This window comes from Onychomys torridus, chromosome 10 (genome assembly GCF_903995425.1).
Source record: "Onychomys torridus chromosome 10, mOncTor1.1, whole genome shotgun sequence".
Taxonomy (NCBI): Eukaryota; Metazoa; Chordata; class Mammalia; order Rodentia; family Cricetidae; genus Onychomys; species Onychomys torridus.
Window position 1 is genome coordinate 77,070,195 of NC_050452.1, and position 13,456 is coordinate 77,083,650.

A 13,456-nucleotide genomic window follows, 5' to 3' on the forward strand; every position below is an offset into this window, starting at 1 on the left:
TATGCATATGTGAAACATTTAATATTTTATATATACATATTTCCCTGACTATAATAGGATAGTAAATATCCAACAGTCCCCTTGGAGTTCTATGTATACATTGATCATTTCATGTCTCAGCAAGCCTGCAAAGCAGCTAGTGCACTGATCTGCAGAGGAGATGGTACAGCTTGGCATGTTTCCTGTGCAGGGCCTTAGCACACATTCTTTCTGCCAGGCAGTATGCCTCACCAGGATTTATGCACAGGATATTCTTACATTGCCATAGTCACTAGCGTTGCCATGTAAGAAAACTTTAGAACTAACAGAAATTAAACATTTCCCCTTTAATTTGTTTACATGGAAGTTCAGAGACTCCAAGCAAGGTATAGCAGATAAACTAAGAACATAAAATGACATATGAAACCATTTTTCTAAGAGAAAAACATCGTAATTATAACAGCAACTAGCACTGTTTCCTGTGTGTAAATACTGTTCTGTACATTCATATGCATCCACTTACATAAGCCTCTTCGTAAAGGTAGACACTGTTAGCATCCCTGTGTCATTTTACTTCATTTGACTTATTTTCTTGCAGTTCTTTGGGCATGCTGGACAAGCCTCTGCCCCTGAGACCCTCCCTCTTTTATATACTGTAAACAGAAGTACAGCTTCATTCAACAGTCTGAAGTGTGAGCCCACTGGGTAGAGGAGCCAAGGTCATGGGTAGCTGGTCTCCACAGCACTGAGAAACAGTTTTAATGAAGAGACTTAATGAGTTTTTACTAGAAACCTCATTTTGCATTTAAGTAACATTTGCATAAATTAGAAGAGACATTGAAATTCTTATGTTTTCATTACTTTGTTGATCCATGATTTCTGAATACCATTTCTATTGTAAGCCTGCAGGCTCCTTGGAGAAATGGGGATTATATAGCTGAGGCAGATAAAGAAACAAACTGAGCCTAAACCACTTATTTAGCCAGAGAGTAGAGGAGAGAGCAAAGTAGGGAAGGAAAGTAATAAATGAGGACGTGAACACAAGCAAGCAAAGCGGACAGCTCGTACTTGCTGTCCAGAGGTATAGAGAACATGGTTTGCATCCTTTCCTCGCTCACAGCCGGGTAAACAAAAGCCAGCACTGGTGGCTGAAGTCCCTGCTCCCGTGGGAACAGCCACGGGCTGTGCTTTCAGGGCTTGCTCCTCAGTGCTGGGAAGCAGTTGGGCAGGATGTAGGCTCTCAACCTCAATTCCCATTTTGCTGCATTCAAAATTGCCTCCTTCCCAGAGTCTCCAACTGCGTGGAGCACTTGTCTGCTCTTTTACTTTGCAGTTATTTATGCACAAACCTGAAATCTTGTGTTTTCATAATCCTGCTGACACACACATTGAATTATATGTATTATATTTATGCCAAATAAGTGATACGTGGTGAAATTTTCTCTAATTAGCTTCTGGGATCCAGATCTCACCATAACTGTATTATTCACACTCATTATCATTTATTGATTTGAGCAAGAAGTTGCTGCCCTGGCACTCAGATACTTGGAATCTGAAATAATCTAACATACCTAACCTTAGAGTATGATAGTCTGTGTCCAGGGCTGTGACAGTGCACTCCACAGTGTACACAACTTCAGTATATAGTAGACTGTGTCCAGGACTGTGACAGTGCACTCCACAGTGTACACTCACTTCAGTGTATAGTAGACTGTGTCCAGGACTGTGACAGTGCACTCCACAGTGTACACTCACTTCAGTGTATAGTAGACTGTGTCCAGGGCTGTGACAGTGCACTCCACAGTGTACACTCACTTCAGTGTGTACAAGGCTGTGTCCAGGGCTGTGACAGTGCACTCCACAGTGTACACTCACTTCAGTGTGTACAAGGCTGTGTCCAGGGCTGTGACAGTGCACTCCACAGTGTACACTCACTTCAGTGTGTACAAGGCTGTGTCCAGGGCTGTGACAGTACACTCCACTGTGTACACTCACTTCAGTGTGTACTAGGCTGTGTCCCCAGGCTGTGACAGTACAGTGTTCACAGTAGGGTCGTGTTCATCTTGTGCCCTTGTTAAAGTTACGCACGACGTGCACTTGTTGTATTTTGCTCCAGTGTTTTCAAAGAGTGATAGGTTTATGTGCCAGCCACTTTACAGACCAGTGTTTGGTTGGATTTTTGTGGGTTATCATTGTCTCTACTTGATTTTATTGAACACCACAGCATCGAAAGCTGACGTAATCTGTTTGATAAAGCAGTTCACTGTCAGAGCCAGAACTGGAATCCAGGCATTCTGATTTTGTGGTCTGCATTACTCTCCAGGATAACTTTAAGATTTTTAAAACATTGAAATTTCTTAACATGAGTTATAATTGTTAAGAATAAGTATAATTTATTAAACTTCACATTGTGGAAATGATACTGATACAAAAAAATTTTAAGTGGAAATTAATTCTTAGCAAAAGAATTAATGTTTTTATGTCTTAGTAACATACACAGATTATTTTCTTTTAAAATAACAAGTCACAGTTCGATCCTCAGCTCAAAAAAAAATTAGGGTTTGCCTTCATGTGTGGTTGTGCACCCTGCGCACGTCTGGTGCCCATGGAGGTCCCAAAGAGTCAGATACCCCAGAACTGTGGTTACAGCTGCCATGTGAGCGCCCCAGCCCCCCCCACCCCCACCCCCTGCAGTGCGGGGGGCTGAAGTGCCCCTGCGAGGGCATCCAGTGCTCGTGACTGCTGAGTCATTGCGCTGTTCTCAAATTCTAGAACTTTCTGCTACAGTGCCCATGTTAAAAATCCCCTACAGTAGAGCTTTGTTTCATACATACAATTATTTAAAATACTACATTGTTCAGGCTATCTCCATAAACCACATGTGAAACACAAGCGGATTTTCTATTCAGACTTGACTCCCATACCCATGGTATGCTAGTGTGTGTGTGTGTGTGTGTGTGTGTGTGTGTGTGTGTGTGTGTGTTCTGAAAACAGCCCACAAAGTTCCTGGACCTAAGCCTTTTGGATAAAAGGCACTCACTTTACACACTTAGCACACAACACTGTTGAGCACTTAAAGAAGGCAGTTATGGGGCAGTGGTGGCGCACGCCTTTAATCCCAGCACTTGGGAGGCAGAGGCAGGCGGATCTCTGTGAGTTCGAGGCCAGCCTGGTCTACAGAGTGAGTTCCAGGAAAGGCGCAAAGCTACACAGAGAAACCCTGCCTTGAAAAAAAAAAGAAAGAAAGAAAGAAAGAAAGAAAGAGAGAGAGAGAAGAGAGAAGAGAGAAGAAAGAAAGAAAGAAAGAAAGAAGGGAAGAAAGAAACTCTGTCTCAGAGAAGGCAGTTATGAAGGTCCTTATTACCTTGTATAGTTAAATGGCTGCTTACTGTTAGGTGATAGGAGTCAGGATGACGGCATGATTCCTGCTTCCTTTGGTTGTTAGATCATATGGCTGACCTTGGACAGCACCTTTTTTGGGTCTCCAGGTCTAATTCATTTTCTAAGTCTTCTACACCTGAGAAACTATGTGTATGAATCAAGGACCTCAGTTCTTGGCTGCCCCTCCTCCTAATTCATTCTCTAAGTCTTCTACACCCGAGAAACTGGTGTATGGACCTCAGTTCTTGGCTGCCCCTCCTCTTAGAATAATTTATCTTTTATACACTTACACAGTCCCAAGTTTTCAGGCCCATGTGATGTTAGACTGTGTATTTTACTTATTTAGTACAATCATTCTGTTAAGTAATTGAATTCATCGATAGCTTTATAAGTTAAACAAGGCTTTTCGCCATTGTTTGGATCCAGTCTTATCGGGAAACGTGTGGCAGTATTACCCGAAATCATATTCTGCTGCTCTATGACATGCTTTATACAACTAGTTATTGGTTAAATGACAAAAGCACTCATATCGGACATTCACAGAATGGTGTTCTCCTTTGATGCTCATGCATGGTAGGTTTGAGTTTTTAACTTGAATTAATTTGTTTTCTTTCTTTTTCCCTGCAGGCCCTCCTGTCAGTCCTTCGAGAAAGCCATCGTTCAAGAACAGTTTTCAGGAAAGTTGGAGGCTTCGTGTACATCACATCCTTGCTCGTGGCTATGGAGAGGTCTTTGAGCTCTCCTCCCAAGAACGGCTGGGAGAAAGTGAACCAGAACCAAGTGTTCGAGCTCCTCCACACCGTGTTCTGCACACTGACGGCAGCCCTGCGCTATGAGCCAGCCAACTCACATTTCTTCAAGACAGAGATTCAGTACGAAAAGCTGGCAGATGCTGTGCGATTCCTTGGCTGCTTCTCAGACCTTAGGAAAATAAGTGCCATGAATGTCTTCCCCTCAAACACACAGCCTTTCCAGAGACTGCTTGAGGAAGATGCAGTCTCTGTGGATTCCGTATCGCCCACCTTACGGCACTGCAGCAAACTCTTCATCTATCTCTACAAAGTAGCCACCGATTCTTTCGACAGGTACGGGCCCGCTTCTCCTTCTGACTGGCAGGGTGTGCTCCACACAAGGTCAGCATTAAGACTTGAGTTAACTGGAAAGAGAGTGAAAACCAATAAATCTTCTGTTTACTTGAGGTCTGTCACTCTCCTCAGGACCGTGACTATTGCCCGGATGTAGAGTTTGTAGTGCAGGATCCCATGTTTGTCAGTAAACAAAGGTTCAGTTAGTTTCTGTTGCACTTCATGAGACAGCTTTTATGATGTTTTCTTTCCTAGCAGGTTTATTGTTCTTTACTCTGAAAAAATCACGAGGTGCATTGCATGTGGACATGCTCACACTGGTTGTCAGCTGGAGAAATAGTTATTATGATTCCTATTTCCAGGCTGATAGCAGATAGCCTGTCATGCTTCACATTTCATAGTCTGGGAAAATAGCATGGCTCCCTAAAGAGACATACGGGTATCTGGAACCATTCCTGTCAAGAGCCCGTCAGAATCATTTCCTTGCTCCTTCAGTAAACAAGTGCTTGATGGAGACCTGCTGCATGCCAGGTCACTGTACGTCCAGGTACTGAGACTTCAGCTCTGTGTAGTGCTACCTGTGTCCTGGCCACCTGCTCGCTGATAGCATACACACATAAATGTTTGCAGTGTATAGTGACACATGATGTGCTGGAAAAATCCAGGGTCCTGCACAAAAACACAGGAGCAACTTTGCCCAGCGTCATTCATTCTTACTGCTTTAACTGTGTTTCCAGTTAACTTCCCACTTTAAAAATAAGGTAGTCACGCTCTGGTTTCTCTAGTTTAAGCATTATCATTTTAACAATTTCTAATTTTTTTTCATATAATAAAAGTGAATTTTCCATTTCAACCATAAATAAACCAAGTAACCAGGGATTCTCATACGATTTATATTTTTTGTTCTTGGAGTATCTATTTTTAAACATATACCGAGATGTTTCCTGCTTCTTAACAATATTTCTTAGTTATTAATAGCTTGAAACTCCAGGTATTATAGGTTGTTTCTCCTCTTGCGGTTAATTAGGAGCTGAGGAAGCAGGACGCTGCGTATCACTGAAGGCAGGAGCTGTGTAAAAGTGTATAGACTCTGCTCTTTTCTCCTCCTTGCTGCTGAGCCCAGTCTCACCCCTACTTAGTGGCCTCTGTTTAACAAGGTCCGCGTTCACCCTGGGAGGAGCAGCCTCTGCCGGGCAGCTTGCCTCTTCAGTCAGTCGTGTGTTGTGCCCCTCCTGGTCCTCGCTCCTGCAGAATATGAAGCTGTCTCAGGACACTGACCCTGCATCTGTTGTGAAACTAACCAGCTGCCACCGGCGGCGCTCTCTCCTCACCTCTAACCCGTCTGTTTTGTCGTCTGTAGTCGTGCAGAGCAGATCCCTCCTTGCCTGACAAGCGAGTCTTCTCTCCCCTCTCCTTGGGGAACACCAGCTTTGTCCAGGAAAAGGTACTGGTCTTACCCGAGAAGTCAATCTGGATTGCTGGGGGTTTCCTGTGCTTACTTATGTGTTGATGTTTGTGCTTTGTTACGTAAGGTTCTTGTTTTGTTTAGGCTTGCTTTGGGGGACTTAAGAAAGTGCTTTTCAGATTATTAGATGCCCTTGAGTATGTTGATGAAAATAAAATGTGTTCATTCTATAAAAGTATAGGGGACATGTAGACTTCTTCACTCATCCCTCCTGTGTAGTTTTTAGTGTTATAGTGATCTGTAGAGCAGGCATACTCTCTATTGAGAATATGGTCCTTGGGCTGGGGAGGTGGCTCAGTGGGTGAAGAAGGGCTTGCTGCACAAGCTGATGACCGGAGTTCAGATCCCAGAACTCTTGAGAAAGCAGGTGTCTGTAATCCCAGTGTTTAGACAGGGAGATGCGAGGCAGTAACAAGATACTCTCCACAAAGTTCGTGGGTCAGCTAGCTTGGCATGCACACTGTAAACAAGGGAGACTGTCCCAAACAAGGGGGTCACAAGGGCTGGTACCTGAGGCTGGACTTGCCCCCCCCCACATATGCATCATGCAGGTGCGTGCTGTGCTCCTTCATACATAAGCGAAGGATGCCACCCTCCTCCACCCTCCTCACATAGCAGCAATGACACCAGGAAGCTGTGTATAGAGATGCTTGCTAACCATGGGCCATGCTGCAGGGGCCCTTGTGCTGACTCCTGCTGTCCTGCAATGTACTCTCTTAAAGATAAAAAATCACTGCAGGCTAACGCGCCTTTAAGTAGGCTGCTCCCCCTTTCTCATGAGGGATTGCTGCAGACATTCTGGTGTTACTCTTAGTACAAAGTGAACTTCATAGCCCTTGAAGGAAATGTGTATTTTCTCAGTCAGGTTCAATTCAGTCAGGTTGAAATATGAAGCTGTAACAGAGACAAAGCTAAGTTTTGAAAAAACGGAGGGAAAAAAACTAAGTTTTTACTTTCCTATTTCCCATGAAAATGTGTAGGCTCTCCATTTTATTGCACATTTAACTTCTATGAATTAAAGAAAAAGAGCAAAGTAGCAGGTGAGAGTCTGCACAGCTGCACCTGGTCTGGTCAGCCTGTGCGGTTGGCAGCACGCATGCTGCTTCTTCCTCAGCTGACCTCACAGGCTGCTGTTGTTCCTCAGCTCCTGTAGGAACAGCTCCAACTGGGGTGTCTGAAAATGAATCTGAGAGTCTGTCTTGTTAATGACAGTTGTTCAGATTGCAAAACAAATATAATTGTGGATGAGGGATCAAAAATATCACACATTCTGCGTTTTTTTTTTTTCATGCCAGTAAGTTACAGATTATAATTTTGGTTTTTTATTGAATGCACATGAGCTTTTTTCTTCTTATTCCATGAGCAATATAGTCTAAGAACTATTGTATTGAACATGATAAATAATCTAGGTAAGAGAATGTGCCTGGGTTACAAGCACATATTACCCCATTTATATGTAAACTTGAACATGCATGGAGTTGGTTCACCAGAGGGTCTAGTTCTAATCCCCTGGGATATGCAGGGCCAACTAAATCCCTATTGAAATATCCATCAGGGAAGTGAGGGTACATTTCATTTTTTGTCTTAAATTTATACTGGGGCTTGTATCCCTTTACAATTAATCATGAATAGTTTTAATAAATTTAGCTTGTTCAATGTATCTGTGCCCTCACATGTCTTTTTCCTTTTTGTGTGGTACTATGAGTAGATAGGGCTTTATGCATGCCAAATTATTTTCTCTTAAAGATTGATCTTAATTCAAGAAGACATACATTAGATAAATTGGAGTTAATTCAGTATAGCTTTCTGTTGGAAAATTAAAAAAACAAGCTTGAACATTAATGTGTTCATGATCTCAAACATTAGTAAATACTAGAGAAAAAATTACTATATTTATGAGGTAGTATGTAATTTTTAGTTTTAGTTTTCATATGAAATTACTATAACTCCTGATTTTTAAATGACTGTATTATAAATGATAAAGACCTATAATTTGCTATGTTCTAAAATATTTAGTCCTTATATGTATTCGCTGAAACTCAGAGTAGAAATTGACAGTCTAAAGAATATATTTCTTTAAAAAAATAAAAAATCTGGAAGCATGTGTTATTTAAATGACGGTTGACAAAGAGAGCTGGTTCTGTCTAGAGTTCTGTGTGGCTTTAAGTCAGAATCTGTTTTCATTGTTTGCAGTGCAGCTCTCTGTAGAGACACCAGGACCTAAGGGAGAGCTGTCACTCAGGCCGCAGAGTGAGTGAAGAGCCCTAGTCATGTGCATTCTCCATCCGTCTTACAAACCGCTGCCACCTGACAGGACACTGTTCATGCCAAACTATGTTCATCAACGTAGCCCCACCCCCACTGCTGGGGATTAATCATGGCCACTTACACATGCCAGGAAAGCTTTCTCCCACTGAGTCGCATCCCAGCCCCCATGCCAACAGTTTCAGGGTGCCATTTAGGTCAGGTTGTCCCCTCTTGAGTTGTAATCAAGCAAATACTACAATATATTTATTCACACATCCAAATAAAGTACATCTTGAAATTAGAATAGTCATTTGTTCACATTATTTCTAGAACTCCTCAACACATTACATCAGCCCATGGGCATCTCTTCCTTTTGGCCTCACATGTTGAGTTTGTTGGCAAAGGACAGACTAGCCTTGTACTGTGTTTTCCTGATCGGCGGAACGTCCCGACACTAAAGAAGTTTGAACTTCTGATCCTTGTCTTACATGAAAAACCCGGGGGTTGTCTCTACTTTTAAAATAGGAAGAACTAGTCAGCCTTGTATTTGGGGAACTAAAACATGTGACTTTTCTATTACTTAGAATTTAAGAGAAATAGAAGGACAAAGTTAGAGTTGAGCAGTGTTGAGAGTTAGGGGAAGCAAAACACAAACTAGCCAAAACTATTCAAAACACATCTGTCGGGAAGGTTGCAGCCATTGGTTACTGTACAGAAACGTGTGCTTGACATACCTGGTAAAAGCCAGATAGACTTTGAATATTTGACTACCAAGACAGGCTCACAAAACTTAATTGTATGGGAATTTAAGTTGGAGTATTAAGTAGCAATTTCTAGTAATTAAAAGTTATTACAACATTCATATTAGCTGATGTTTGAAATATCATTTTATTCCCTTTGCAAACAGTTAGGTCTTGCTTGTGAATTAACTATTTAATAAACTTACCATAATCCCTAATTAAAGATTGGTCATACCTATTATTTAGTAAGAATTGTTACTATATTTACAGCCCTATAAAACACACATAACTTTACTGAACTAAAAAAAAAAAACATTTTAGATTTTTAACAATGTTTGCAGTGTTTTCTGCTTATGACATATAAGGTTTGTGAAGTTTGATGCTATAATATTTATCCATTAGGAAGAGTTTAATTTCTAAAGACAAAAGGTATCTTTGTGAGTATGACCGTGATTTAAGTTCAAATTTGAATCAAACTATTAATTCAGAAAAACAGTTCAAAAGAAAGCCTATATGTAAGATGTACAACTGAAATCTAGGTTTTCATCAAATATGTTTTACTTTATAATGAAAATACTTTCTATGATTTTTTAAAATTTTAGTTACACTGTAGAGAAAGTGTAATCTCTTTTTTTTTCTAGATAGATAAAAGCATTTTTAGGAATAAAGAGGACAAATATGAGGCAGCTACCTGTTAGTAAGATATGCTTAGAAATCTTAGCTCTTCCTCTTTTAGAAGTATTTTTATTTTATGTATATGAGTGTTTTGTTTGCATGTGTGTGAGTGCACTGCCTGCTGTGCCTGGTGCCAGAGAGGCCAGAAGAGGGTGACAGACCCCCGGAACTGGAGTTACAGATAGTTGTGAGCTGCCATGTGGCTGCTGGAGACTGAACTGGAAGCCTCTGCAAGAGCAGCAAGCACTCTGAGCCTCTCGGCCGTCTCTCCAGCCCAGAAATCTTTCTTGATAAGTTTAGAGCTTAGATCTTTCTGAATGTATCCAGCCTAATCCAGGCAGTAAACCCATGAATGGGCCCAGGATCGCTGACTTAAAGGGAACACATGCGCAGCTGGTGCTTTCCGAGAATTTCTCTAAAAAGAGAATAGTGCGGTTTTTTTTTTTTTAAAAAACATGGCAGTGCCAGTTCTTTTACGAAGTCACTGAAGTAAGGCATCTGTTTCCCAAGCTGCTCCTGAGCTGGAGAGCTGGGACAACATGGCTCTTTGTGACAGAGCTCTGCCTTAGATTAGGCTGAGACCCACCCATTGGAACAAGAGCGCCCCCTGGCTGTGGCCGCAGGTACCTGTTCCCGAGCGCTGGACAGCAGAAACATGCGCTTCCATGAATTGTAGATGAGTAGATTAAGAGGTAGAAGGAGGAGTCGGGGAATGGCTTGACTGTCCATCTGAACGAAGCGTGTTGTATGAAAGACACCTGCTCAGTTCATAAAGATTGAATGTTTTCAGCAATAGTGGAGAGACACACAAATATGAAGGTAGTTCCAGGTAAACCCAAGACTTCTCAGCTGAGTCAGCTAGAGTAGGCCACTTACACCATTGGCTCACGATTCTGTTGCCCTCAGGTCAAGAGGAGATTAACACCACACAGGTAGTTTCAAAAGAGTCTCAGTGGGTGGTGCAGTTTAGTTAGAGATCATCCAGACTGTTGTCTTCTTAGACTTGTGACTTTCATCTGCCTTTCTGGCGCCGGTGCCACTGCTGAATGGAGTAACCAAAGAATAGATGGTGCAGACAGTGCGAGCCAAGAATCGATAGTTGTCTGCATAACTCAGTGAGGTGGTGATACGTTGGTTTTGTTTTTGTAAATGCCCCACTCCTCAGGTCTTTTCTAACTCCCTGAATGGCAAGGCTTTCTGCTTATCAATGACTGAAAACGACAGGATAAGAGGAACATGAACCAGGCGTGTGACTTTAAGCGGATTTTCAACCAGCCTTACTTTTTTTTGTAGGCATGCGTTTCATTGCGTTTCGACTCCCCCTGTGTATCCTGCGAAAGGTGTCACTGACCTGAAACTTGATGTGACAAGTTCACCGCTACAGAGTTCCGACGCTGTCATCATCCACCCTGGAGCCATGTTGGCCATGCTGGACCTCCTGGCCTCTGTGGGCTCAGTGACACAGCCAGAAGTAAGCTGGGTTATGGTAGTTCTCTCCATGGTTAGGGAATGGAAGGAAAGTGTGTTTTCACCTGAGAAATACGGAATAGGAAGAGCATGGAATATAGCTGACCCATCACATCCTCAACAGGAAACCCTGTTTGAGCCATGCTTTCCAGATATTGGCTGTGTTTTTGAATAGTTCATTTGGTACCAGCAGAACCCAGATGGTTGCTTCTGGTATGAGAGTCTCTCTGTTTCCCCTTGTAAATCCTGATCAGTGGAGGCAATGGCTAAGGGGTAACACAGAAGAAAAACTGCCTGCCTACAGGTACCAAGGAGCCTGTTTATCTGTTCCGTCTTATCACACTCAAAAGTTTGGGTGATTTACAGTTGGGGTGATTATTTTTGCTAAACTGTTATATGGATTCTAAGCCCCAAAGTGTCACAAATGTGAATGACAAACTTCCAATAAGTTAGTGACCTACTACCATGAAAAAGACTTCATGCCCCAGACACTTGAAAGGCAAATGCCAGCCAGTCTCTGAGTGCTCAGCCAGCGTGCTCTACCTATTAAGTTCCTGGCTACATAGAGATACCCTGCCTTAAAGAAAAGACAAGGAGACTTTATACCCGTTTCTGTGGAAACAGAGCTACTATTACTGCATAATTGTGTTCAGAAGATGTCAAGGAGAAGAGAGTTCAGTCAAGTATGCATGGAGCGAAATCAAAATGAGATTTCTGCTTGACCTTAGTCTTCCATTGCTGTATTTATTGCTTTGAGCTAGTTTCTTAATTTATGTATGTTTTCAAGTTTTAAATAAAACTTCAAGTTACAAGTGGTACTTCATGTAGAAAGAACTGCCACCCATGTCACTAAGGGTGCCCTGGTGGCATGCATCTCTTTGTACACTTTAGCATGCTTTGGACCTTCAGCTTGCTGTGGCCAATATTTTACAATCGCTGGTGCACACAGAGAGGAACCAGCAGGTCATGTGTGAAGCTGGTCTTCATGCACGGCTGCTGCAGAGGTGCAGCGCTGCACTGGCTGATGAGGACCACTCGCTGCACCCACCGCTCCAGCGCATGTTTGAACGTTTAGCCTCCCAGGCCTTGGAGCCCATGGTGCTGAGGTGAGTGAATCCTTTTTCATATTTACCTGTTTGTGAAGGCAGTTCTTGGAGTCTTTGCATTTGAGGTGAGGGTCCTGTGCTCTATTCTGACCCTGTGGTGAAGGCCTGCAATCTCAGACACTCAGAAAGCTGGAACAAGATGGGGAGGGTGGGTCACAAATGCAATACAAGGCCTGACTGTTGGTGATAGCCTGGGGACCCTAGTGCCGTGCTCTCTCACAGGGAAACATGAATGAAGTCTGAGGATGTAGCTCAGTGATAGAGTGCTCACTTAGCATGCAGAAGTCTTAGGTCCAATGCCCAGTACCACAAAAAACAAAATGTTTCTTTTCATGGATGTAATTAAGTAAAATTGGACAAACGACAAAATGGACTAACTCTTTAGAAGCGGTATGACTCCGTTCCTATCACTTATGAGTCTGGGGCAGGAGGATTGTGAGTTATGGCAAGTCTGGCCACCGTGGTGACATCTTGTCTCCAAAAATAAATAAATAAATGGGCTGTGTGTGCTTTATGTCATACACACGCTCTTGTCTCCCCCATCCCTAATCTGTGGACGCCACTACTCCGTACTCCATAATTGGGTCAGCCTCCACACACACACTATAGAATATGTGACATTTATAGATAGATAATTTTTATTTATAATGCTCCTGAGATACATGCAAGTTTTTAATATATATTATTATTTAGTTCCTTTCTGTTTATTGTTCAGTAATATTCTATGGTGTGAACATACCACAGTTTGTGAATCACTCAAAATTGTATGTATGTATTTGTATGTGTGTGTGTGTGCACACACACGCATGTGTGTGTGGCAGGAGAGAGGTCATGCTGACAGTCAACCCAGGACCTCATGCATACTGGACAAGCTCATGCATACTGGACAAGCTCTCTACTTCAGAGCTGTATCTCCAACTCAAGGATAATGTATGCTTTAATTCAAGAGGAGTCCACTTTTAAACGTTTTTCTGGGGCTAGTGAGATGGCTCAGCAGTTCAGAGCGTTAGTTGCTTTTGCAACAGACTCTAGTTTGATTCCCAGAGCACACATGGGGACTTAGAACCAACCCCTCTGTAACTCCAGGTCCAGGGGATCCAAAACCCTCTTCTGGCCTCTCTCGCACCAAGCACACAAGTGGTACACAGCAATACACAGAGGCAAAATACCCATGTTCATAAAATTAATATAAATAAATCCTTTTAAAAAACATGTTTTTCCTGTTTTCTTTGAAATATAGCCAAATAGAACTTGTAATACATTACCTTGTTCCTTTATTTTTACAAACATACCTATAGTTTGTCGTTCTGA

General features: G+C 42.3%; 1 protein-coding gene across 6 annotated transcripts in view; it reads left to right on the forward strand.

Moving 5' to 3' along the window:
• Wdfy3 (WD repeat and FYVE domain containing 3) overlaps positions 1–13,456 on the forward strand; it is a 248,435-nt gene that overhangs the window by 131,179 nt on the left and 103,800 nt on the right. For 5 of the 6 annotated variants that reach the window (XM_036200777.1, XM_036200773.1, XM_036200776.1 and 2 more), the window contains 4 exons: positions 3,988–4,445; positions 5,806–5,889; positions 10,866–11,043; positions 11,931–12,145. In XM_036200777.1, the coding sequence (XP_036056670.1) occupies positions 3,988–4,445; positions 5,806–5,889; positions 10,866–11,043; positions 11,931–12,145 (935 nt within the window). The remainder of the gene's footprint in view (positions 1–3,987; positions 4,446–5,805; positions 5,890–10,865; positions 11,044–11,930; positions 12,146–13,456) is intronic. The other variant, XM_036200779.1, reaches the window with a different exon arrangement.